This window comes from Hippoglossus hippoglossus, chromosome 9 (assembly GCF_009819705.1).
Source record: "Hippoglossus hippoglossus isolate fHipHip1 chromosome 9, fHipHip1.pri, whole genome shotgun sequence".
Taxonomy (NCBI): domain Eukaryota; kingdom Metazoa; phylum Chordata; class Actinopteri; order Pleuronectiformes; family Pleuronectidae; genus Hippoglossus; species Hippoglossus hippoglossus.
The window spans coordinates 5779229-5807164 of NC_047159.1; the positions used below are offsets into that span (position 1 = coordinate 5779229).

At 44.1% G+C, this 27936-nt stretch overlaps 1 protein-coding gene across 2 annotated transcripts; it reads left to right on the plus strand.

Moving 5' to 3' along the window:
- Positions 1-1049: 1049 nt before the first annotated feature.
- LOC117767991 (protein FAM214B) lies at positions 1050-27136 on the plus strand. Of its 2 annotated transcripts, none has more exons than XM_034595997.1 (9): positions 1050-1372; positions 18292-18505; positions 18961-20319; positions 21786-21844; positions 22651-22750; positions 23518-23676; positions 24957-25025; positions 25231-25436; positions 26058-27136. In XM_034595997.1, exons 3-9 carry the CDS (start codon positions 19132-19134, stop codon positions 26209-26211), a joined length of 1935 nt encoding a protein of 644 aa, XP_034451888.1. In that variant the 5' UTR covers positions 1050-1372; positions 18292-18505; positions 18961-19131; the 3' UTR covers positions 26212-27136. The 2 variants fall into 2 exon arrangements, with proteins under 2 accessions (XP_034451888.1, XP_034451887.1); XM_034595996.1 differs by lacking the exon at positions 1050-1372 and adding an exon at positions 12231-12854.
- Positions 27137-27936: the final 800 nt, after the last annotated feature.

A 27936-nucleotide genomic window follows, 5' to 3' on the forward strand; every position in this document is an offset into this window, starting at 1 on the left:
GTAAACCATCTCCACAGTGGTTTGCTTTGTTTTTGTGTTACTGTTTTACACATTTGTATAAAACCGATAAACACTAATGTGGAAATTTGCCATTTCATTTTTGTAACCACAAGGCAGGCCCACTGGAAAGCCTTGAAATCCAACTTCTGTATCCTGACATGCGGAACTACAGCTGATCTCTAAAACCCCATCTATACACATGATTTATTACATGTGTATATTATAAAATGATATCATGTATATTATAAAATGATAAGGTATCAACTGATAACTGGTTTGGTGGAAGGTACAATGATTGGCTTTTCATTTCCTGCAATGCAGTGTATGATCATGCATAAAAATAGCTATTTGAAACATGCAGCCATCGCATCGCCAAGTGCATCATCAGCACAAAGACGGACAAATGGTGAGGAGCAGTAGATGCAACATCTTCTGTTACAGCCCCTGAGCTTCTTTTATCTGCACCATACAGTGTGTGATCTCTGCAGGCCTCCTCCTCCTCTGGTGTAATCAGGCCCCAGTGTGCTCTGGGTGGATGGGCGTGGAGCTCAGTGCAGCCGCAAAGCAATATGGGGATACAACGTGTAGCTCATCTATTCTTAGCTCTGTGACAACATGGCCCTTTCTGTACAAGCGGAAGAAAAGCAGGGGGGGATAACTGCACATTTAACCACTGCAATGTGTTGTTTTATTAAATGTCAGTAACTGAATAAAGTTTTTGTTCGGCGCTTCTTCACTTGTGTGTAACGCGGTTTGTTGAGGATTTTTTAATTAAAAATGACAAAGTCTACAACAGCCTTTCTTCACAGTGAAGGATGGGAGGGGAGAAAAAGCACGTGTACTGGGCGTTTCCTGGGTTAATCCACGGTCCAATCACGGAGCGGGATCGTTTGAATAGATCTGCATGTTTTAACCACAGCTTAATGCCCCGGGCGCCGATTGGTCGAGGGGAATAAGGGCGGCCAATCGGCTAAATGACAGGCCGCTCAGCTGGGCCGCGAAGCCCCGCCTACTTGATATATACCCTGGCAAACCCCGGAAACGCTGTAGCTTAAAGGGCCAGAGGAGGAATTCCAGAAACAACGGAAACAGCTGCGAGCACGAAGAGAGACGCGGAGAGAGGAAGGGACGTGGACGGCACAGCCAGCGAGAGATGTGGGGAGAGGACACTGAAACTGCCCCGTTGTTTTCCACCCGTCAAATCCACGGCTACGAGCGGCTAACGGCTTTTGGTTTAGCTCCGGGACCGAGCGTTAGCTACCGGGAACGTGACAACGCAGCAGAGAGGTGAAACAAGAAAAAGGCCAAACACCCGGACGCGTCATCCAACACCGAGTTTTTCCCCTCCTGACTTCCCCCGTTTCCCTGTGAGGTGAGTCGGCCTCTGAAAACCACCTCTAGCCAGCTCGCTCCTCTGTAGTCTCCTGGCATTGGGGGAACTTCACTGACACAAAGGCTGTCTGGAGATCTCTCCTCGTGGTGTCAGGTAAATGTTTCACCCCGCGGGTCATCATCACTGTCATTATCCGTCTTTGTCAACGTGAGCAAAAGAATGAGTGGAATCCAGCCTGAGCCAGCTGATGTCCTGCCAGCAGCATCTTGCAGGGTGTAGGGGGGCGTTCCCCTGCTTTGTCTGCTCCCTTTCCTTTATGTGTGTGTGTTCGTGCATGCACCCTGACAAAATGATGGAGGAATCCGTGCATCGGTCACAGTCATAGGTTTGTGTCTCGCGTGCACATCAAAATGCATGTGTGAATATTTGATTTTGATTATAATTGCACTGCACACACACACTCCTGCCCTCTTTGGGATTGTGCAGATCTGGGCTGTGCAAGGGGGATGGAGGCTGGATCAATCAGCACTTGTGTATATCTGTGAGATTATGACTGTATCCCAGTGGGTAGAGTGATGGTGATCACTGTAAAGCTTACATGGAGAAAGGATAGCACTGGGTGGTATTGTATTATGCATTATGCAATGATGATGTGGGTACTGAACCCTCGCTACAGCATAAAAGACCTATAGTGTGTTAAGAGTCAGTAATTGCAGTGTTATTACGCTCAGCTGCAGTGCACTTCCTCCCATTGTCGTGTAAGACAGGACATGGTGGCATTGACATACACATTAGGCACACGTGTATATGCAGTCACCCTCACTCTACATCACCCATACAGCACACTGCAATCCACCAGCTGTCACATGCATGCAAATAGCAGATTTCTGCACAAACATGCACACACACACACACATTGATGCAGCAAATCCATCTGCAAGTCTACATTTTTGTCTCTTTTTTTTCTCTTGTCCCTGCCTTGGTCTGACAGTCACACCCCCCTCCCCACCTCCCTGTCTGCGAGAAACCAGTGGGCTTTGTCCTCAGCTGAGTGTGGCGTCATGCAGATCCTTGCTCTAACCAACCCTACAGGCGAGGTGCATGTTGTTCAGCGGGACCTGGGTCTGGGCTTGTCCTGTGCGCAGTCACACAGTTCTTTTTATGCTGTAAAAAAAACCAAGATGGTCTGTCTGTTCAGGTGAGACAAAGAAACTGAGAAAACGCTCTCACATCAGAGGAGAAGGGAGGTAGAGGGTAACAAACTCAAAATGTACAATTACTAATATATTCAATCTCAGTGTGGTCATGAGTAGCCATGTGTTTTCTCAGGGTAATATATAGAGCCACCAGTGCCTTGTTAGGCTGTTTAGATTTGTACATTATGGCCAATATGACGTTAACTTGAGACCTGTAACACTATAAGATCCCAGTCTCTCCTGATTCTGTCTGAATAGATTAGGCCCAGACTAACAGTGTTACAGCGTCAGTCAAACGTTGGCCTGCAGTTGGCTCCTCTTGCCTGCAGTTCAGCTTATGCACGTGTAGATCAGCTGACAATGTGTGACATTAAGGGATCCGAGCCAAAGGACGTCATTAAAGCTGTCGTCCTCTGTGCACCCAACCAATGATGTTTAACTCTTGTGTGTTTCTAGCTAAGTGTTTATGGTGCATGGTTGCAATTCTCCTTTTTTAGCGTGTGTGTGTGTGCGTGTGCGCGTGCGTGTGTGCGTGTCTGTGTGTGTGGCTAGCTAGCTATTAAAACGCTTTGAGGTGATGAAGGCTTGTTGTCAGCCCTCCAATGTGTCTCTGCAGGATTTGATGTCAGAGATTACAGATGATTATGTGGGTTAGATCCAGTACTCAACAATGCTCTGGGGCAATATTGATCTCCAGTGTGTATGTGATGGGGAGGTGTGTGTGTACGTGCACATCTTGTTTGCATCCACATGTGAGCTCAATGGCCTCTTTTCAAATACAAAGATATTTCACCATTAAGGGTTATACATGAGGTTAAGAGAAGGAGAGCTATCCACTAATGTATAGTCATGCAAGCATTTGTATGTGAATGCATAAACACAAAGCCATCACTAAGAACCAGTGGTGACTCACAGACTGAATAGAATCTAGTCTATTTCTTGTCTGAAAATAGAGAAATGCTACCTTTTCTCAGGAGATTCTCTTGAATGTCATTGTAAGCCTTATTGATCCGTCAGTGCTGTGTTAAAATAAAGACCCTCCAATTCACATGACGCAACTCTAATGAAAGATCATTTTTATGTCTCTTCCCTGATTCACTTTCGATTCGAAGCCCAGTGGATGAAAAATGTGTTTTTTAATGGCGGAGTGAGAGCGCTGCTGTTTGCCAGAAGATACCTCGGCTCAGTTCAGGGACGGAACGTTGGCAGGTCGAGATGAAACGTAAAATTAACAAGAGGTCGGGGTCAAAGGGCAACATTAACTGCGAGCGTCTCGACGTCATTTCCACCTTAATGATAACCAAATGTCCTCACACTCCACAGACTGGAAAGGAACGCCTCCACTGTGAAGATGTCCCTCTGGTTGTCACTTCTGCAGTGTTTCAAGGCGATAAAGCAAGGGATCCTTTTTTTATGTGTGAGACCATGCATGTGTTAAATCACGTTTTCACTCTACTTAATCACAGCTTATACCCGAGCTCCTAAAATAGCACTTGCGCAGCTCCGACTGCTGCATCCTTTCACCTTTGACTTAAGACCCTCACTCTGTTACCTCTGCTCTTTACACATCACACACACAAACCTGCACACTAACTAAACCCAGCTTGAGGCTTACCATTGAAGGTCAGTTAGTCTACTTAACAGTCTGTCAATAAGAGGAGCTAGTTATCCGAGTGTTTTGAGCATTGACTGGCTGTGGTTAATAACATGTTTTTAGGGCATGGAAGGGAAAGCCAATAAATTTCAAGGATGCTTTCAATAAGTGAGCATCTGGAGATTGTCTCATATGCTGTCTGAATTTACTGACATATAAACATAAGATCAAATAAGGTATGAGGTCAACCATATTTTCAAGGCTTTTTACTGTTTTCATTGTATTAGGTCCAATCTTAGTTGATCGATCTGCGTTTTCACTGGTGCACCACCATGTATGATGAGGCTTCTTAAGCCAGGATTGAATATCAATTCAATATATTGCTTCTGAATAACCTTTTGAATGAATAAGGGAAAAGAGGGCCACAAACCCATAACTCCATGAAGTATTCAGTAGTAGTAGAATAATATAAATCAGGTTTAGCACACATTGCCTCATTGAGGATCATTGCAGTTGTAAAACCTGCAAAATGGAGAGAATTGACGTGTACTATCTTGGGTATCTGAGGATTTAGAAATCTCAAATAAAAGCTATTTTCAGACACAACATCCCTAAATTGGTCCAGACATGTTCCAGAGTTTGCCTTTCACATATGAAGAACGGAGCAGGACATTTTTCAGGGCAGATTCATTATCAACAGCAGGAAAATGTCAAAATATTCAGGTGAGGGGTGGGAAGAGCACATGGGAGGAAGGATATGACGTATATATTCTGATGCGAAGGGCCCTGGCATGAAAAACGCACACACACAGCGCCCCTGGATAATTTCAGGAAAATGTCTGGGCTTCAGTGCTTGTCTGAAAGCAGCTATAGAGAGACTGCACTACTTCTTTCACTTCCTTTATTCTCTCTCTCAAGTTTCATTTATAGTAGGAAACCAGCATCAGACAATCTGGAAGTTTCTGTCCTGTTTAGTACTCCATCTTTGTTCAGTGGCAGTCTGCTCGGCCTTATCCAAACACATCTGACAACAGACTTCCAGAGAGGATGATGGCAAGGTGACAGTACCACCTGCTGAATAAATCAGCATGGTTTGACATTACACCCCGAGAGGCAAAATTAAGCTCTGTACAGTGTTTGTATGTGGCTGTGGGAAATGGAAGTTATTACCGTTTATTCACCATTGCATCTGTGTGCAATATTTGCATTTCACTAACAATCTTTTACACTCACTAGTAAAATTAGTATAAATAAGAAACAGCCTCTCGGGTGTTGTTGATACCACTAAGTGGACTGAACATAGCCTGAGCCAGTCTGTTGATATACCTTCCATACAACAACCAGAATCAACGAGTAGATGCTGGAAAGCAGATGTGTCTCTTTGCATTATATAGGTCAACATAGAGCTTATCAAGCTAAGACCTGTTCCCTCTCTGCCCCTCTCCCTCTCGTCCTTGTCTTGCTTCCTCTGTCCATTACTCTCCACTATACGGTCATTTGTCTCGTTCCCTTCATCCAGCATCAAAGCCCTCCATCTCTCTGTGCTGCTTTTATTCCCATCTCTCCATCATGAGGAGGCTGACAGTGTATGACAGCATCAGGCCTTCGCATGCACCATTTGTCACTTAAATTGAGTTTTATAAAGAATGAAAGAATGTTCCCCTTTGAAAAACTGTGACACCCACTGTCGGAAATTAATTTATCATATTGTTTTACATACTGGATTTGCATGTTTGGATAAATAAATAAAAAAAGCAGGAACGACCTAAAGGAAATAATCCAACGTGGATCAGGAGCCTTTTGACGCCAGTGCATGAACCTGAACTGGAACTGGAAGTACATACTTCAAGGGTTCAGTTGAAACTGTCAGTTGCCCAGTCATGTTTTTCCTGATATAAAAGAACACACACAATGGTGTGTTTCCTGCAGGCCTGAATGCATCAGTATGCCTCGTCCTCCCAGAGAGTTTAAAAGCCGTGGTGTACACAGAACACCTTAAAGCAATACAGGGCTGTGCATGTGTGCGTGTGAATTTGTTTTCCACAGTTAAAGCGTTAGTGAAGTGAGTGCTAATCTCGTGTTAGGCGTACATAAAAATGATGCCTTTTCTTTTGTGGTTGTGGTTCATTGTTGTGCTGAAGTAAAGGTTTGCGTGTTTAACTGGCTGTTCTAGTGCCATTAGAGCCAGGGAACAACCTTAGCCTGAGCATTATTGACTCAAAGGGATTTATTGTGCCACTCAACCTGACTGTGCAAATCAGAGCTATGTGTCATTAATAGTGAATGTCTACCCTCCTGACCTGAATTCTCCTTTACGCCCTGCGGACATTAATGAGGATTTTTGCAAAACAAACTTTTTCCTCTTGAGTGTGTGCCTCTCGTCCACACGCAAACACAGGTTTAAGTAGCAAAAAATTAGATCACCTTCCAAAGTGCAGTTTTTCATATACAGTTTCTGTGTATTTTTGCAAACATGACAATGATGTAACAATGAGTAATTTGCACCACAAACTACAACAACAATTGTGCATATATTCAGTTTTTTCTTTACTCTGTTAGCACTGCTAGGTCTAATTAATTGCATCTAAATTTAGCATTACTGCACCACATTGCCGACATTCACAGTCTGCCTCGCGCGATATTACTCAGACCACAGTGTTCTTCTCTGGTTTTTGACTGATTGTTAATGTAGACACTATCGCCCCCTCCTGGCTCGGCATGCTCGTTTGAGCGTTTGTAGTCGTTTTGCTTTGTCCTCGTCTAGATTGTGATATCTTGTAAAACTAAGGTATAATGGATGGAGTTTTTTGTTTTTAATGAGGCGAAAATATCCATTTTATCTATTTCAACAGGTCAAACTTTTCACGTATCTTGTACCCTAGTTGTCGATATTTGTGGGTTTAAGTGAATTCATATTCGGTAGGATTGCCTTGAAATTTGGTACAGATGCTCAAAAGGCCAAATCACCACCCAAAACACCACTGTACATGTGGACATGGCCTTAGACTCAACCACAGAACAGCAACTCTCCTGGTCCCAAAGCTTCTCGTTAATAACTGCTGCTTAACGACTGCAAGCGTGTGTGTATTTGTGTGTAGGTGTGTGTTTGTGTTGGACTGATCTCAGGATTAACCCCGGCCAGACCTCTCGCTCTACCCTCCACCCTGTAATGTCTACTAAACCAGAATGGATGAGCCATTCTTTAAGTTGTGTGCCCATAAACACGGGCTTCATCGAACTTCATGGTCTTATCTGTAAGTTCTTTGTGAAGTTGTGCGTTGGTTTTTTCTCATTTCCTACTCACTCTGGTGGAAAATGATCACACAGCAACAAATGTGGTTATAAATGAGCTTGAAAGTACTTTTACAATTTTCTCTACCATCTGCTTTTTCTAGTTACTAATAATCAGTCAGGTTAGCTTATTATATAGAGACAGTATGCTACATAGCAAATGATGGCAACTTTTTCTTTCCCTTTTTACCAGCCAGATGGCAGGCTAGACTTCTTTCACCCGCTACCAGTCGTGGTTCAACCCCATGCTGTGCAAGTTCCCCAAGCATGAAAGAGGGGAAAAAAGGAATTGATTCTAGAACTGAAGGAAGATGCACAAGAAACAGTCAATGGCCAGGAGAAGAGAGGAGAGGAGGAAGCACACACACTCACACACACAGATATGTGAAAAGACAAGCAGCTGAATTCAGGGTGAAGGAGTGACAGAGAGAAAAGGGAGGAGAGGTGCAGAAGGAGAGCGAGCAATCTTTATTTCCTGTCCTCCATGAATAGGCAACATATTTCTCTGGAACATTCCATCCTCTGAGCTGGCCCGGCCTGTCACCAAGACTCAGGGTGCCACTACTCCTCCCCATCTTCACATTTCTTCCCAGAGCACTCTTGTCTCTTGCTTTTCTGATTGCACATATCTTTTTTAAATCTCCTCTTCCTTTTGAGAGCGAACGTCAGATCTTGTGAATGGAAGGAATAAATGTAATCAGAAATCACAGGATACGCAAAAGAATAGTTCCTGCACTCTCATAAGTGAGTCAACTCTCCTTTCTGCTGCATATTGGATTGATAAAGGCTGCTGCACACTGGAGGATAATTGGGCCGATGTTGGACCCGATTTCCCCCTCCGACAATTGCAGGGGCGTTCCTGACTGGAGGAATCTGTGCCGATTATCTGACCAAATAATCCAGGAGTGTGGGGGGTTTACAAAATGATCTTAATGCTACAGATTGATTTGGAGTCTCTAGGGGTCAGTCAGGACTGAAGTCCAGTTTCAGGTCGTACTTGATTCAGCTTTCCATAGAGCGACATCAGTGTCAGGTCACGGCACAACAAATACAACTTATTTCAGGAATACTTTATTTGGCTGTTCCTGTGTTTAAAACAGACAAACAAATAGTCTATATTCAGGGATGCATATTTTCTGCATCTGCCCAATTTAAACCTCGGTCCAAATCATAAAGTTAACCTGAGTTTTTATAGGTCCAATATTAGCAGCCAATTTACTGAGATGGCAAAAAGAGCAAAGGACACACACTCAGTTTTTCCCTGAGCAGCTAAGTAAAATGATTATACTTTAAATGGGCTCTCTGTCTCTTTTCAGCTTGTAGAGCTTATTTATCAACAGGCAGCTGGTCAAACATGCCCTTCCACTCACAGTTCATCTCACCAGATTGTTACTTCGCCTTAGAAATGTAAATATAAAGAAACCACTCGGGGAGGGAAAGTATCTACGGAAACTTATTATCTGATAATCTGGTAAGATTGCTGAGGGATTTTGGATGGGGTTGCCGCAGTTAAACTGGCAGGTAAGCATTTTATTCACATCTACTGTAAAATCCACCTTCTGCCTGAAGACAGAAAGTGTACAGGCTGAAATGTTGAGAATAGAAAGCAATATCTCAGGATGAAAACGCCATCTTTCTGACATTTTACAGAGTTCATGTCTGAAAACAGTTTATGACAAAAAGCAAGTCTTGTATTTTAAATTGCCAACCATAATCCTGGTGTAGCACTGTACATGGAACGGGTCTTTCATAGCATTAGCTTTAAATAAAGCTTGACAGCCTTCCTAAAACACATCTCTTATTACATTACACATAATTTACGCACACGTTACAGTAAAATCAAACACATTGCAAGTCAACACAGCATTGGCTGTAGTTTCCCTGTAAATATTAGCTGTGAAAGTTGCTGCAGCACATTGGAGCTTTCCTGGCGTTGCTGTGTTCCCCTCTGGAACACACTGTACATCTCCATGTGTGTACTACTAACACACTCTCCGACACACACAGAGGGATCTACGGCTCTTTAAACACGCTGTGTATTCTCCCCAATACACAGACACACTTTCTTTTCCCACCCTTCCTCCACCTCTCCTCTCCCTCTCCCCCTTTTGTTCTCCCCCTCCCAGAAGAAGGAGGGTGAATTGGACCTTGTTTTCGATATCTAAAACTGCTCAATGAAAACTGTGACTAACTGATTGTCCCAAGGAGGTTTTTGGGGCTGGTGGAGTCGAACTGAAGTTTTTAAAAGGCTGTGGCTGTTTAGTTAGAGCGGATGGGTAACCCCCATTTCCCAAAAAATAGAAAATACAGCTGGTGTCACTTTGAGAGGCCTCAGAAAACAAGGCCTAGTGTCTGTCTTGTGACGCGGCGTTACACGTGCTAGGATTGAGAATCCAACCTGCCGCAGTTTTATAATCGTCAAAACAAACACTGCCCTGCTCTCGCATCAGGATTGCATCAATGCATGTGCTTGATGGAATGTGAGTGAGTGTTTTCAATGCTTCTTTCTACTCAGCTGCACTAAGGGCGCCCTTGAATAGAGGAGGGTCTTTAAAGAGAGGACACACCCCTTTTCTCCTAATATGGAAGGCCACGCAGGCTCTTAAAGGTGCAGAAGTGTGTGAGTGTGTGTTTGTGTATTCAGAAACACAAGCTTTTGAAAACAGTGCTGCTTGCGAGCAGAAAGTCTTCCTTACACTCTGTGTATTTTTTAGTAAGCTTTTCCGTCAGAAGCAGGTTATTAGACAGGAGAAACTTAACCTTATTTCAGTATCACCCTTGAGAGTTTGTTCTCCTCTGTCTGTCTTCCTGTCTTCTGTCTTCTACCCCTTCACCACCTCCCCTCCTCCCTCCCCTCATCTCTATATTTGAAGGTACGTAGCCAGAGACGTGTCTTGTTTTTCAAACCTCCTCTCTGCACACTTTCACTGTTCACACACACTCATCAAAACAAGTGTGCCATCCTCCCACACACATCTACAAGGACATGTATGCAGAGCTGAAGCAGTTGGCTGATAAATCGATTACTCCGTCGGCAGAAACTCAATCAACAACTGTTTTGATCATTTTCAAATAGTTTCAGTCACTTTTTATTCAAATGGATTAAGTTTTCCCCTTCAAATCTTAGTGTTTAAATGTCTTATATGATAGTAAATTGAAAATATTGGGGTTTTGGATTGTTGGTTGCATAGAACAAGCTTTTAAATGAGTAGGTGAAGAAAAACTCATTCTGCATTACTGTGATAATGTTGCAGCTCAGCACCAACTCAACTTTTCGTCCTGTTTTGGAAACAAGTAGAAACGGAACTTGAGACGGACTCAGATGAGGATTGAGGGAAAGACAGAAGAGGCAGACAGTGGCTGAAAACAACAGAGGCAAAGAGCTATCAATAGTTTTGTCTCAAGTCAACCCTGGTTTCCTATATAAGGATAAAGCATAACAGGGTCACTGTGTCTGTAACAAGAAGGCCCGGGCAGAAGTGGTGTGTTAAATATCTGTTCTTGACAACTTGGTGTGTTTTGTGTACAGTGTGTTTGTGTGCGGTGAAATAAGCGTGTGATGCACTAGCTCCCGCTGTGTGTGCGCACTTTGACCACACCACTCAGTTGAAAATAGTTCTTGCCTCGTCAACATGCTGTTCCTTATTAGCTCACAGACGGCAAGATATACAGTACACACGTGGATGAGGGCTGCTCCTGGTACTGAGCTGATAAAGTTTTTCACATGCACTTCATTCTCTATCACATGCACTTCATTCTCTATCTGCACTCCGCCTGCTATTGAGCTTGTGTAGGATACAGATACTCAAGCTGCTTTCAGACTGAAGTCCTAACATTCTCCTGCCTGACATATGCCGGAGTGGCTGTGTCTGAGAACGCAGATGTCTGAGTCAACTTTTCCTGCCAACACCCTAATATCCAGTGTGAGTGATCCCATGTGAAAATACAGCAGGACAATGTATCGAAATTTACAGCGGGTGTGTTAATTATGTTTCCACGGCGGATATCAAACTGAGAAAATTAAAAGCGTCACCATATACATAGAAGACGCCGACGGCTGGTAACAAAAACACGTGATTTTCTGTGTGGAGGTTATACGTCATGTCCTGCCTCGCGCTCAAAACCCAGGTGCCACCCTTCGCCTGAAAGATGTCTGACCTGAACAATCTCCTGCTGCATTCTTTATTTGTGAAAGGCCAATTCTGGAAAATGTCTGGATCCAATTTTCCGGAGTTCCTGTCTAAAACCGCTTAAACAGCAAAGGAAGGGGTGGTGGCTGAAACGCACAGATGTTTGTATCTTTATTCTCTGAGGCGTTAACTCCTTCTGTTGTAAGGTGTCGTTCTTTGAAGCACACACATACACACAACTAGAAATGTGGCTGGTAAGCTTTAGAAAAAGTTTACGCATAACTACTATATACACAAAACAGGCTTGAAGCTGCCATTACACACACACACACATACATACATACATACACACACACACACACACACACACCCACCCACCCACCCACCAGGGAAAGTGCTCTTCAGTCCGGTTCCTCTGCAGAACAGGCCGAGCAGGGATGAGTGGGCGTGGTTTACGATATGCCACGCCTCCTCCCTCCTCTGAATCCCTCCCCCTGAGCTGACCCCCCTCTTCTGTAGCCAATTAGCTGGCGGTATCTCCCCCCTACCCTTTTCTTTCCCCTGTATGCCTTCACTGCTGAGCAAAGCAAAGCACACCTTGCTCTATCAGCTGAGAGGAAACCGACAGAAAGAAAAACACACACACACACACACACACACACACACACACACACACACACACACACACACACACACACACAACGAGGGCGAGAGAGAAAGAGGGTGGGACGACGAGAGGATTGATAGGAGGGCCCTGAAAGTAGATAGAGGAAGAGAACGAATGGGAGGAGAGGAAAGGGGGGAACACTAGCATGTGGAGTGGCTTTTGTATTCAAGATATTTTGGAGGGGCACGAATGAGAGAACAGAGGAGGGGGAAGCCCGAGAGAGAAAAGGAGAGGCAGGGGAAAAGACCAAGACTGGTTGGGGGGGGGTGAAAGTTGCTGAGGGGGTTTTGATTTGTGTATGTGGGACTGAGGGTGGAGAGAGGTAGACAGGAAGAAAACAAGATTCGGAGAAGGAGAAGACAGCTATAGTGCCGGGGGAGAGTGACTTAAACAAGCAGATGGAGGCAGGACGACGTGACATTTCTCCGTCTGTCTCAACACCACCTCTGCAGGAGGAAGGAAGAGAGGCAACAAACCGGAGAGTGGAGAGAACGAGAGAAGGCAGCCTGACCCAGTGGACGTAGAAACACAAGAAGAGGAGAGACTGAAAAGCCAGCGCAGCCACACGTCAACAGCCCGCAGACGACAAAAAGAGGAAGGAAGGAGGGTGAGGCAGAGAGATACAGTCCATCTTCTCAGGAGGGTGAGTGTCACAAGTTGCCTGGCTGTCAAGTCACTTGTGTTAGAGTTGCTCCTGTTGATTGCTGTCACATTGTCAGCTGAGCTATGGGTGACTCAACGTCTCCTAAAATGGCTACATGAAAGGGACATACTGTATAGACAGAGGGGGGAGGGAGGGTGAGACAGAAAGGGACCCCGTGTCAAACAGCATTCTCAGCAACTATGTCACTGAGCCAGCTTAGTTCAGTCTGCCATGACTCCCCAGCCTCAGCTGTGTGTGTGTGTGTGTGTGTGTGTGTGTGTGTGTGTGTGTGTGTGTGTGTGTGTGTGTGTGTGTGTGTGTGTGTGTGTGTGTGTGTGTGTGTGTGTGTGTGTGTGTGTGTGTGTGTGTGTGTGTGTGTGTGTGTGTGTGTGTGTGTGTGTGTGTGTGTGTGTGTGTGTGTCGCTTGATCAGGTTTATCAGTTTCAATCGACTCAACCTCTCTCCTTCCGTCACGTTCTGTCTTTCTTTGCTGCTTCCTGTCTTCTGTATTTGTCACACACACACAATCAGCTGTCATTTAACCCGCTGTCTCAGTGAGCAGTGGCACAGTGACATCAGATATCAAAAACTAGTTGGCTCCTGTACTCTAATCAACAGGTGATTGTTTTGCAGCACCACTTGGCAACTTTTCTTGAGAATTTGCACACAAGTGTGTGAGTGTTCATCAGCCCCCAGGCACAGGCCTGGGGCTGGGTGGGGCTCCGCTTAAAGCTGATGAGACAATCAAGGCAGTTTGGGAGCTGCTAACCTCATGCTGATGCTATCAAACCTCTGTTATAGGCTGAAAGCCAATTTTACGTTGAATAGACGTCGTACCCTATAGTTTTTGGTTCTGCACAAGGCTTTATCTGCCTTTGCTGCTGAACAAATTTTTATGTAAAAGGGGAACTTTGTCGCTTTTTAACCAGCTCTTGTAAATGATGATGAACAATGTTTAATTTCTCGCGCTGTTGCTCACACCCAGATTTCCACGTTCATTTGCTGCCAAAAGTACGCCTGGTGAAGTAAAAAATCCTGGGGGGAATATTTGTTTTAAGATTTTTGTCAGGGCTTTTCCACCTTCGTCAACAGGAAAGTAATCGTGAAACAGGGAGAGAGAAAGGGGGGAGACGCGCAGCAAAGGGTCGGGTCGGAACCGAACCCACGGCTGCTGCAGGAGGAACTCATGAAATGATTCAAAATGTTATTACAGTATTATCCCTGAATGGGAAGAAGAACATATTACAATTGTTGTTTTACTTTGCCACAATTTGCAACTCCGCTTGGTGTATAAAGTATAATATGATATGAATCAAATCTTTATATTAAAACAAACAAGCAAAGTAAATTTAGACATTAGATTTAGACAGTAGTAAACATCAGCTGTTCTCCCATGAACTATTTCTCAAAGGTGGAGTAGAGCAAATGTCAAAGAGCACACAGAAAAAATATATAAATTATGCAGTGGCTGCATCTGTTGCTCTTCTGACGAGTAGAAGAAACCAAAGTTAAAAGTTCTTGTAAACGTTGTTTCCCCCGTGGTACATTTTTTGAATTGCGTGTGATCCTAGTTGCTGAAAGAGACCAGGCAATGGTGTTTTTAATCCTGTGCTCTGTGTGCGCCTGTGTTTGCATGCGTCATCTGGGTGTTGAAAGTATATGGGCCAAATGTCAGGGTAGTTCCTGAGGATAGATGCTGGCTGTGAACTCTGCCCCCTCCACCTCCATTCATGTCACTGAGAGCTGCTTTCTGGGTCAGAGCCACCGTCAGCAGAGCTCCGAATGGAAAGTGTGTGTTTACAGGGTTCACGCCAATAAGTGATGATGCGTTGCAGTCTCACAAGCTCTTTATCAGCTGTGCAATAAACCTATGCACAGTGCAAATGCCCGTTGGCCTTTTACCACCACTTGGAAGCCACCTCTCTCGTGAAGCTGCTGTAAATCAGCTGACCCACGACTGTTAGCCTTTGACTTCCTGACTGCAGTCTTCCTTGACCTTTAAGGTGTGTGTGTGTGTGTGTGTGTGTGTGTGTGTGTGTGTGTGTGTGTGTGTGTGTGTGTGTGTGTGTGTGTGTGTGTGTGTGTGTGTGTGTGTGTGTGTGTGTGTGTGTGTGTGTGTGTGTGTGTGTGTGTGTGTGTGTGTGTGTCATACTGACACACAATGGTGCTTTTCACAGGCGTGCATGCATTCCTCTGAACACACACACATGCATGTTTTAACACACCTCAGCAGATAAATCTCCTCGTTGAAGGCTCCGCAGCAGGTACAGTCACAGGTGAAGGGCGTTGGTGTTTCGCTGATGCTTTAGTTTCACTCCACTATGACATCTAGTAACCATATCCTCATGAAAAACTGTTTCCAAGACAGTCATCACAGTGTTGACATTGCTTGTATCCTGCTGTGCGTCTTAATAGGAAGAAGCTGGCCATTCATTGTCCCACCTCATTTTCCTAATTATTGCAGCTATCAAGTAATTATCCAGGTTTGATTATTAGCAAATTTTATTTTAATGGTTTTGTAAGCATTCATTCTACTTTCATCGTGATCCAGAGCGAAGCCTGGGCCAAGGAACACTGGACTGTTTTTATTTTTTTTAATATGGATTTGTTTCCATTGGTCCTATTGGTCTTGTACACCACTTTCTTGGGTCTCCATTACATTAGGTTTTCATGCTTTTTCCATTTGAATTTCTCTTTTCTCATTTGTCTCTCCTCCTCATTTGTGCATGCAAATAACCCTAAAGTGTGAACGTGTAAAACTTGATGAGCCAGAGTTAGGTTTCTTCCCAGCCAGTCTTTTTTAGGGTCTAATTTATCTCCACTCATTTGTATGGGTGGAGATAAATTTCTCTTTCTCCTCTCTCTGTCTGGTTGTCCTGTTGTCAGGTGTTGGTCATATTCTCTGTCATCTGACCTCATTTCTACTCTCGCTCTGACTCTTTCTGAATGACTGCGGGTCCATTTCCTATGTTCCCACGGATGTCAGGTCAAGAATTGCACCTGGCCTGCTAGTGATGCGTCACATCCTTGTGCTTCACGTCAGCAGCGTTCAGGAAATGTGAGATAACATTTCAATGTAATGGAATTTAGCAAACAGATGAGACGAGATGACATTTGTTTTATTTACCCATATTTAGGAAAGTGTTCTGGTTTGGAATATAAAAAATTGTTCAGTTCTCAAGTCAGCACACGTCCCCCAGGAACCTGAAGCCTTTCCTGGGGTGAAGCCAGAGTGTCCCCCCTCCTGTGCCTGGTGCTGGACTCAATCTGAAAAAGGGGTTGGGAAGCTTCTGCAGGCCTCCTGCTCAGTTCGTTAAAATTAAGGTCAGAAATCAAGTGGGGTTTCCTAAAGGAGCCTTTGGGTTCTCACAGTAAGCTGTGACACAGGCATAGGCAATAACTATAAATACTCACCCGCTGACTCCTCTCCCATTCCTCCCCATCCCCCCACTCCCCATGTCCTCCCCTGGGCACTCGCTCAGGAGAGTCCACCTGTCCTCACGGGGACAAAAACAAGAGGAAGATACTCTTTGTATTATGTTGACTGAACTCTCATAGATAAGTGTCGCTGCCAATAGTTTGTCATTTAAATTAACCAGATATGCCTGTTTGACTGGGACAGTTCGGATTTAGCTGTCGAGAGTCCTCCACCCGGAGAAATATTAAGGGTGGTGGGGGGTGAAAAGTCTGCAGGTCTCTATATCCTCTGTCAGGATATCTCTTATTCTTCGTTCAACTTAAACAGATGATCACTCTATTAATGTTCAAGTTGTGGACTGTGTTTTTACAAAACACTCTATTACTCGCCTACTTTGATCGTTGCACTGATTTTATTCAACACCAGGTATTCAATATTTATCAATAATATTTCAATCTAGTGGAAAATACACATGAACAACTCTCATTAATTACATTCATCTTTTCTCACTTCCTGCTCTCTTTCCTCACACGTGATCTTTTGGCCTTTGTCATCATTTCTACGTTAGTAACTGATCTCGTCCTGCGTCATCATGATTTCGTCAAAAGGAAATACAAAAACGTGAAGTAACTAGTTGCTGTAATGTAGGTCTGAATGGGAACCAGTTGCGTTTCTCTCTATCTATTGCCTCAAGGAGGTTATGTTTTCATTGCTGTTTGTTTGTGTCACCAGGATTTATTAAAAAACTTCTGAACCGATTTCCATGGCACTTTGTGAAGGGGTGGGGCTCATCCCATTATATTTTTAAACTAATGCAGATAAACAGGCAGATCCAGGAAGTTTCTTTCGCTTTCTTAAATATGGAGAGATATTGTCCCATTTTACATTTCAAGCTTTTGGTTGCTTTGGAAGTTTCAATCAATGGCCAGCTTCAGGTTAACAGAACACAGGCCGCACAGTGTGTTTATAGTCTGTGAGGCCATTTTCTTTTGTGTTTGCAGATAATTTCTTGGAGGAGCATCTTTGCCAATCCTGCCCCCCCACCTCTCTCTCTTTTTTTTTCTCTCTCTCTCCGTCCATGACTCTGTTTCTTTCTCTCCGTCTTTGTCGCCATGCACAAAGGAGCTGTTATCCTTGGGCTACTGGTTGCCAGGGCGACTGCTCGCTGTGACAACCTCCCCACCCCACATTCCCAAGTTCTGGTCCAAGTGGGTCGGAAATGACCCACTTCTCTTGACCTGTCACCGATCAGTGCCAAGTTAGCGACAGAAGAATCAACTCTCGGCTCCATCAGTGGCTCCTCCTTTTGTTTCATTCCGAAAATGAGAATAATACTTCTCCCTCCCTATTTGTTGAGTATTCAAATGAGGATTAAAGACCAGTAAGGAACTTAAATATTGACAACCCAAGTTGTCGCGTTTGCATGTTATTTGTGCTCTCAACTGCGGTGTGGAAAGATATGAGGGCGTTTCTGAGGCTTCCTTTGGTTTGGATAATTTAAAATGTATACATCAGACATATGTATCTGACACAAACGGTGTTTGTCCCATGTTAGTAACAGTTAGTTGTTAATAAAAAGCAACAGTCTGACAATTGACTTGTTTTATTTTTATGTGTTTCTGTCTGTTCAGATATTTTGGGTGGAGTTACCCTGTAATGATGCCATAGCCAAGCTACACCCCAGGCTTAGGTGACCGAAGAGGGTGTGTCTGGCTATCAGCCAATCGCAGAGGCAGCCCCAGTAGAGTTACATCCAATTCTAGTGTATAAGTATTTCCTCTCAAGAACCTCCTCAATTACTGGAACTCCACCTCTCTGGTTAGTTTTATCCCTCAGGGTGATGATTTGATCAAAAGTATTTTTTAAACAAACAGTAGATAATCTAATTCATATGGACTGATCCAACGGGTTGCCTGAACAAGTTACTTGTAACTTCTAATGCTTCAAACAAATGAAAACTTTCTTATTCTTGCTAATGTATTTTCTAACAAACCAACTTTTACTTTCATTTCTCTGCAGGTCATAGCTCCTGTGCCCACCAACTTCACTCCTGCCTCCTCTGGGGTCTTTGCTGTTTCCTGGTCACCTATCTTGGGATGTTGGCGTTGTTCTGTGGCAGCTGCCATGGAGATAGACGGGTTCCTTTTGTAGACCATTTTACACACAACTTCCAGATGTTGTGCCAAATGCAGCTTGTCCACACGGGCAGAATTAGACAAGGACCCGCACAGAGGTGAGATGCAGATCTTGGGCAATGTCTTCAATATATTACTAAATTAGACCTGAGACACAATAGGCTTATGTCTTTCCCGCAGTTCACTATGTCACATTAAAGCAATTAAATAGCTTTATTTTCATACTGCTTTAAAGCTGGAACTTTGTAAGAAGGGATTAGTATCTGATTTCCCCACTGTTTTTGTGGTAAGAATACAATCTCAGGACAGAAATTGTTCAGATAACACAATGACATATTGAAGTCATGACATCAGTCAGGAAGTCAAAGGCTAACAGTCGTGGGACAGCTGATTTACAGCAGCTTCACGAGAGAGGTTCCAAGTGGTGATAAAAAAGGCTAACAGGCATTTGCACTGTGCATTGGTTTGTTGCACATAGCCAAGTGTCAAAGCAAAAGTGTGCTATTGCTTGAAAGGAGTCCTAAATAGTAAAACTGTATTTTGTTCCCATCAGGTGCTGTGCAGCTCAACTTCCTGTTTCCCTGTGTTTGACAAAATCACAGCAGGAACTATAGGACTTCCTATTCCTGTGGAACATCTTGCTCTGCCTCCTGGCTCTCCCGAGGACCTACTTGACCGGTTGCACAAAACTTAGTCAAGACTCTTGCCCTCCAACATCGCAACCATGCGGCACATTCACGTGGAATTGGCCCACAAAAAGGCTCCATTAGAGCTTCCAGCCCGCGAGGGAGACCTGCCTCCACCGACAGCACCAACACAAAGCATAGACCCTGGGGTCAGACCGGGGGCGCCTAGACACTTTGGTCAGGAGGAGTTGCGGCTTCAAAAGGTCTACCAGCTCTCCATTTTCTCCCAGCTGGGGGGATTTTCTACCTCCACAGAATCCAACACTGATACTCAACAGAGACCTGTCCGGCTGGGTGTGAAACGGGGGCTAGAGGAGCCTCAGTTGACTTATAAGCGTCCTCACCTGGGAGATGCCTCAGACAGGGAGGAACTGGAGGGAGGGGTGCTGTGTGGGCCAGTACCTGCTGAAGATGTTGGGATAGGGTTAGCGACAGGTCCTAGTGGGCCTGGTTCTGTTTTCTCTTGCACACAGATGGAGCACAGAGACTCTGAGGGGGGGCCTTTACCCAGATCTCCTCCCCTCTCCCCAAGCCACACCCCCTCCAGGCGCCCTACTCAGCACAATCACGATAAGCCCATTCCTGATGTATTTGCTCCGCTGTCACCTAAATCGACCCCAATGTGCGACCCACATGGGCATCTCTACGACCAGGGCCACTCCTTTGGAAGCTCCGCCAGGACTGAGTCTCCTAATGGGGGCCGCACACCCACCTTCTCTCTAGGCAGCCCTGGACATGACAGCTGTAGTAATGGCTCATCTGGAGGCCAGCCCAGCCCCCACATATATGAAATGTCCACATACGAAACTCCCAACCCTGCCAGTCCCACTAGTCCCCCAGGCCCCTTCTCTCCCCCACACCACACAGAGCTGCAGGAACCAGGGGAGGCAACTGAATGGGAAGTTGGACTTGAATCCTCCCCACCTGAGCGAAGTGCCACCCAGGCTGCCTCGTCCTCCTCTAATGGCCTGGCTCCCTGGGAGAAAACGCCCAGCAGTAATGGCCACCGTCTATCCTCTGGAGGTCACTGGCCGGCCAAAAAGAGGCTGCTTTCCCCAAGCGAGACTGGGGAGTCGTGTTCAGAAGATGAGGGACCCTCCACATCCAAGAGAAGCAGGCTGTCACTGCTGGCTCCAGGACTTGGTCCTGCCTCATGTCGCAGCACTGATGCCAAAGCTGCTCCGTACTGGAACCACCTGCTGCCCTCTGCATGGGACCGGTCTAAGGTGAGCACACTCACCTACACGCGTCATATATGTGTTTTTGTAATTTGCCACAACTGCATCAGCCTAATATTCCAACTCCTGTACAAGCTAATGGCTAACATTTGACGTTATGCTACTTGACTGTAATAACAGGACAACCATGGTGTCAAACTACATATCCTAATAAAATATAATAGTTGAGGAAAACAGTTTTCAGATTAACAGCTAAATTATTTGGTTTTCTAATTTATTTCTCTAATTAACTGCAGCTAGAAAGAGGCTGTAGTGGATTTTTATTGTCACATCCATTTAAAAACAGCATGTGCACATTTACATGCAAATAACATGCTTTTAAGCCTCACAACATGAAGGCCCTTTCTACACGGAGGCCTCTAAGACTTTGAATATAGATTTAAGAGTAGTTGTCCAAAGTCGAGTGGTTGATGGTAAGACATCTATGAGCCGTGACCGTCCTGGAAAAGGGGCCAAGGCGTAAATAAAGAGGAACTAAGAGAACAAATAAAAGAGAACAAATAAAAGTACAAGAATGAACTGATGGCCGACTCATCACGCCACACTGGAACAGGCTGAGTAGCTCCAGAATAAAGCCCATTGAGGGAAGGTCAATTGTTCCCCCACACGAGTGTACTGTGTGTGTGTGTGTCTCTCTCACACACACATACATACATACATCTGGCTGTAAAAAATGGTTCTGGAAGTGAATTGGCCATTTTTGAACACTGGGTGGCCAGAAAGAGCTTTGAGTGTGTGGGTTTGTGGGATGGGGAGCGTGCTCATGGTCACAATAGGGTTCACCAGTTCGGCCTCATACAGTTGTGGGATCATTATGACGAGAGACGTTGAGTGTTTGTGTGAGGGAAGCACAGGGAGAAACGGATAGATGCAAGACAGGCTCAAGGACACAAACTGGAGAGACATAGAGGGACAGTGGAAATATAAGAGCGAGGCAGTCACAGGTGATAATTAGGTAAATAACAGTTAGAAAAAGATATTTTAAAGACACAGAAAGGTAAGAAGGGATACTAATGCCCTGAAAATGCCCTGTGTGGTTTTGATCGAGTGTGATGAGGCGACCAGCTGACAAAGACCTTCGAGCTCTGTAGAGAGCCAGTGCAACCGAGGACCAGCTGATACCAAAAAGCTAACCATGAGTGAAAGGTTCGCTGTGAGCAAATGGCCAGCAGGTAGCGTAGCGTCGGCTGGTGATGGGTCATCTGACAGCGTGGTGGCCTTTAGTGTGAACTGCAGCCTGGAAATGGGGAATGTTTGTGCGCATGACACAGCGTCCAGTAGTCAGCGCTCAGTAAGTAAGAGGTCATATGAAGTGCCCAATTACGAGAGATGCACAGAAAAAACCAGCATGACCATTATTTTTAATATTCCGAACTTTGTGCACACTAAGTGAGGAATTGGAATATACGCTGACAAAAAGAAATAATTATTTCCTTTCTTCCCTCTTTCTCTAGACTGCCACAGATTGCACAAGGTCAGGGAGACGACTGAAGAGTGGGCTGCGGTTAAAAAGGTGAGTCATGGGTTTCCCAATCAAAACAATAACAAAAGACAACGTTTGGTGACTTGAAGTAGCGTGGGATCATGGGATGTCTTCAACACCTATCCCCTCGTTGAAGTGAGCTTCCCCTGTGTAGGACTCCTTCAGTGTTAATCTCTCAGGAATTATTGTCAGTGAGCTGAATTATCGTCCCAACAGCACCTGGTGAATCAACTCGCTAAAAAACCCAGAAAACAACATTTCTATGTTAAGAATCTGTGTTTTTCCGAATCTGTTCAGCGAACACAGGATGTTTCTAAGTGGCTGTGAGCCAAGCTGCTGGTAGCTGGTTTCTTTGATCACTTAAGATCCTGAAATCAGACAACTAAAATGTTATATCTCGTTAAAATATTTCCTTTAAAATGACCAGTATCTTAAAGGTATATTGTCGGAATTTGGCTTAAAATTTGATAAAATACACCATTTGAGACGCATCAGTCAGATTTGTCTTATTTAGAAAATTGGGATAATGCAAATATACAACTTCTAACATGCGTTTGTCAGTCTAATGCAGAAAAGTTCCATGTTTTACCTTTTTAAGTGTAAGCACATGTGGAAGGATGAGTTCAGTTCAATGAAAGATCGACTGCAGGGAACACAGGGAAAGGAGGTGGGAGTCAGGGGAGGTTGTATGCTCTTCTAAATTAAAGGGTTTTGTGTCTGGACTTGAAAACCCAGACACGCTCACAGGCATGTGACATGTCGGTTAAAGCGAAATTAGTGTAATCTCAACCACTAACCACCGGTCTGTTTTGTGTGTTTTTTCTGGTGATATTCAGTCGGCAGCTGCGCAGCGGCAGACACACAGACACCGGACGCTCCACACGTTCCAGCTGGCCCTCATCCTCCATCAGCAGATCACTACTTGGCAACTTTGAGGTAAAAATTTTAACTATCACTTTGACAACTTCCTGAGACACAGTTTGCTGCAGGTCGCAGATAATGCTGGCGTCAGTGTCACTCCAAGATGCAAAGCTTTAATCAATGTTAAATGTCATCATGTGGAGCCAGGGACAGGTTATGGTCTGATTTGGACATTTCATAAGGATCGATGTTTTTATTTAATTTATTTCCACAGGCTAAAATCAAACACATTTAATCCAATAACAAAAAGGCCTTGGCTGCATGTGTGTCTTCCCCATGTCACACTTGCACTGTGCCAACAATAAAGGCCAAATGCCCAAAAAATCTTTGAAATAACTCAACAATTTAAATGGAGGTTTTAGTCTATAATTAACATTTCAAGTGTGTCTTTAAGAAAAACTTTATATATTTTGATCACGTTGCATTATATTGTCAAGCTTTTGCTGTTTTTCTGACTATGTCCTGTTTGAAAAAACAACTCCTGGCGATCTTTCCAGTGCTGAAATCATTTTTCCTTTTGTCCTCCTCTGTTGTTAAATGGGCCGAGATGCTTGTCTAATTGTTGCAGAGCCTCACCCGGGATTACAAAGATTTACAGTTAATCCAGAAAATAAGATAAAGTCAAAATGACTCAGTGAACATATCGAAAACATTTTATAGTATTTGATCCCTCAGTGTTGCTCAATTCAAAGACAACCTCCTATTGGCTCACACCTTCAAAACTACTTTGGTTTCAATTAAAGGCTCCTGCTCATCTACTCGCTCTTCTCTTTGTCGTGCAGGAGTCCATACTGAAGGGACGATTCTCTCCGTCTGGCCGGATCGAAGGCTTCACGGCAGAGATCGGAGCCAGCGGCTCCTACTGCCCTCAGCACGTCACCCTGCCTGTGCAGGTCACATACTACGACATCTCCGAGCACAGCGCTCCCTCGCCCTTTCTGGTCAGTCCTCGTCTGTGTGCATCTGCCAGATCTGGTCCGTTTTTGTGTGTGTGAATGGTTACGTGCACTCTTAGCCAGGCATAAACAATAAATCAAACAAACACTCAACACTGTTTATCGCACAGAGCAGGGTTGTTTGCCGAGTATGAAAGTAATAAAAACCATGGAAAGGAAAGACAAAGCAAAATTAAAGATCAGAATAACGACCCAAAACAAAACCAACTGTAGAATTGGCCTCAGCAGAGTGGATGCTGGCTTCCTCCTTCAGAACCAGATGTAAAAGAATATCTGATGCGTTTTCCCTTTTCCCCGTTTAAATCATAAAACCTTTTGCCACATCTGTCCACATCAGCACTGACTTCTATACATTCATCCGATATGTAATCATGCAACATATGAAGGAAGTGAGGGAGGACCAGCATTAATATGTGAACAACTTTAGTTCTACTTACAATAAGAACCATGATGTCTGTTACACTGGTCCATTTGGAAACCAGCTGTTTTCCCTCTCTCAGCTTCAGGCCTCATGTTGACTTTGAATTGTTTTGTATGAAAGTGGTGATTGTCGGCGTCTTTTGATGGAGTTCTTTGAACTGTTAATTACACTTAACATAATGTGACTCCCTGTGTAGCTGCCTGCATCATAATGTAGTTATTTTTAGAGTCGTTGCGCTTTCATTTTGGCTTTTGTTGTGTTTTAGATGATGAATTGTTTTACCTTCGTATGAGATCAAACCAGAAACTGAATTAATATTATTACTGCTTTCACGCTGCTGCTCATGCCGGTGATGTGGCATTCACAACAATCAGATTCTCTTCGACGGTTCTTTGGGAAGAGCGGGGGGAACAAAGTCGTTGGCTACTTGAGCCGTTCCTTTTATATTTGTGCCCATATTTTGCCGCCCTAAAGCCATGTAACTGGCTTTCATGTGATTTCTGTCACTGAGAAGGGTGAGGAGGGAACTTATTGACAGTAGGTCTCCCATTACAAGTAATTCGGTGCTGTTAGTCCACACATGCAAAGAGAACGTCTAAGTTTGATTCTGATCCAAATCTTACTCTTTCATATCATTAGCCTTGAGATGATTTCATACATAAGCCATTAAATCCGTCTCCCTTCAAAGAGCCAAACTGCACCTTTAGCTCGTATTGTTGTGACATTAGGACATTTAATCTAGATCCTGATTCTGGAGCTATAAAACTGTACCTAACAGTATTTCATTGTTACTGTAACTGAGAATGTTTATCGAGTGCCATGTTTCTGTGTCTCGCTCTCGCAGGGGGTGATTTCCCTCGAGCCTCTGGGAAAGAAAGGATATAGCATACCCAAAGCAGGGACCATTCAAGTGGTGAGTTTGATTTGCTCATTCTTTGCACAGGTTTCGTATCATTTTTTCATCTGTGCCACCACAACATTTAAGTTATGATGGCAGACAACATGTTGATATTGGGATCCTCATATTAAGGGTCAGGTAAAAAAATGTTATGCTTAAATTAAAACCTACCTGTCTTATTTTGAAATGCTGACTTTGGTCTGACATCTTTCTTCCCCAGACCTTATTTAATCCCAACAAAACTGTGGTGAAGATGTTCCTGGTGACCTACAACTTTGGCGACATGCCCGTCAATCACATGACCTTCCTGCGCCATCGTATCTTCCTGGTGCCTGTGGAGGAGGGGGTGGAGGGGAAAGGCGAGGTGTCTCCAGGGGGCGGAGCAATAGAGAGGAAGAAGATTCTCTGCTACCTGATGCATCTCAGGTACGGCTGAGGTTTCATCCGGCTGCTTTACTTTTTATACCAGAGTTTCTTATAAGATACTTGATTTAAAGCTTGAACAGAATATATAGAATTCTTGTATATTCTTTGTATATTCATGAGATTTTCAATAAATGCTTGGAAACTATTGGCAGTTAAATTCCAGTGTAACATCAGTAGGTAAATATTTTGGGAAATGTGTGTTTATTCACATTCTTGCCACGAGTCGATATGAGATGATTGACTTCACTCTCATGTTTGTTCTGCAAACACAAAGCTATTCCAGCCAGCAGCAGGTTAGTTTAGCTTAGCATAAAGACTAGAATCAGGGAGGAACAGCTAGCCTCGCTCTGTCATTGCTTCCAGCTAAGACATGTTATCTTTGGACAGAGCCACACCAGCTGTTTACCCATATTTTCAGCTTTTATGCTTAACCAGATAACTGGTTGCTGGGTGAGGCTCAGTATTAAATGGACAGATATAACTGATATTGATTTTCTCATGTAACTCTGCAAAACAGCAAATAAGTGATTCACAAAATATCCTTTACAGCTTTGTTTCAGCGACTTGAACAGTTTTTGTTCAGTGTTTCGCTGACACTGCTCTCGTTTCTGCCCTTCTCAGATTCCAGAGCTCCAAATCTGGGAAGATCTACTTGCACAACGATATCCGGCTGCTATTCTCCCGCAAATCCATCGAAGTGGACACGGGGATCCCTTACGAGCTGAAATCTTTCACCGAGGTGCCAAGAAACCCTAAATACTCCCCCCGCGTTTGACCCCAGCTTGACCCTTCGATCCTCACGGACCCTCCTGTGCTTCCTAAAGAGGAGGGAGGGGAACGGACAGACTGCTAGAATGATGATGGACACAAAACTTGATTAAGACTGGATGAGACATGCCACATGCACACAGGACTCACGTGCACATATCACACACTGTTGGTCATTGGAAAAGTCCCACTTTTGATGCACGTATTCTCCGTTTGCAAATTCTAATCGAGATTTAAACTGTCACTCAAACAAACACGGCATTCCTGGTATCTTCCATTCACTGAAAATATTAAAAAACTGAAATATTTGTGCGGTAGCAGTGGAGTTTGCATGCAGTCAAAAGCTGGACTTTTTCATCACCTGAACAAAGACAGATACACACAAACACACACTTGCACACCAAATCCCACAATCACAGCACATACCACACGCGTCACGGCTGAAAACGCCTGGTGGCGACTCTCTGAGTTCAGTGTTAACATGCATGCCTTGTGACTTAAACACCTGAATTTTCCTCTAGTGCCGTATCACACTGTCCTTCACTCTGCCTGCAGCTCCGACCGCCTCATCGGACCAATCAGTTCCACAGCTTTGGATTTGACAAAAAGACACAAACAATGAGCACATCCCTGCTTGTTGGGGGTTGATGATGATGATGATGATGACCCCCCCCCAACCCCCAACCCCACCCTTTGCACACTCACACACTTTCTGGAGATGAGCAGAGACATGAAACGCAAGAAGAAGCGAAGGGCGGAATGGGAAACGGCCATCTTGATTGGATGTTTTATCATTTGACACACAGTAAAAACCGCACCAACACGATTTGATCAAACTCAGGACGTCCGTTACAGAATAGATTTCTCTTTTTTACCATTTCACTTACAATGGTACAGACCACTGTGAAGCAAGAGGGTCATAGCATGTCATGGAAAACAGGGGAGTTCATTTCATGCGATGTAGCCAGACTGAGGGACACTGTGCTCTTTTCTTTCTTTTTTTAAAATTTCTTTTTTTTATTCTGTTCAGAACATTCTGACGTCGGAGCAGAAAAGAAAAAAGACGAGCTGTAGTATTTTTAATTTATGTTTTTTCGCAAATGTCTTAATAAGCAATATACTGCACAAAGTAGAGTGTGTTTTTCAGTCGGACGAGCTTTCTCTCTCTGAAGGGAGGGGGGAGAGAGAGGAAAGCGGAGAATAGAGAGCGAGGGAGGAAATGCAGGAGGGAGGGATGAGTGGGGAGGGAGGGGTAATTTAATATGGGGAAAAAAGTCTATGTATATTTAAAAGAATAAACTCTCGCGACTAGTGGGTAACGCCTGTGTTTGTTGTTGTTTTTTTGATTGACAGACCACATCGCTGCTGACGCTGCAATTTTGTCTTTCCACCAGATCTCTACTTGCAAACATACTAACTCTATTCAGTGGATTGCTCACCGGCCACTTTCTTCATCATGTCATGAACTGTTGTGTTTAGTAGTTAGTCTTCCAGTCATGGCTGCCACGACAATGTCTGGTACAAAATATTATCTTATTCATCATTTTACAACAGGTTTTTTTTTGTATGTTCATCTAAAAGAGACAACTTACGTGAATTCATATCTCTACTGAAGTCATACATGTAAATGTGCCTGATTTTTCCATGCAGGCTGGTTTTCATCTGCAGTCCCTGACGAGTTGAGGGTGAAACGTGCAAATAACATGTGGACAATTGTTTTATATTCAGAACA

Bases quoted from the DNA above. Each gene is read 5' to 3' on its own strand.
- LOC117767991 (XM_034595997.1), top strand. From the start codon at position 19,132: ATGCGGCACATTCACGTGGAATTGGCCCACAAAAAGGCTCCATTAGAG. The intron at 21,845-22,650 runs GTGAGTCATGGG...GGTGATATTCAG, and splicing joins AGTGGGCTGCGGTTAAAAAG to TCGGCAGCTGCGCAGCGGCA. The intron at 25,437-26,057 runs GTACGGCTGAGG...TGCCCTTCTCAG, and splicing joins TGCTACCTGATGCATCTCAG to ATTCCAGAGCTCCAAATCTG.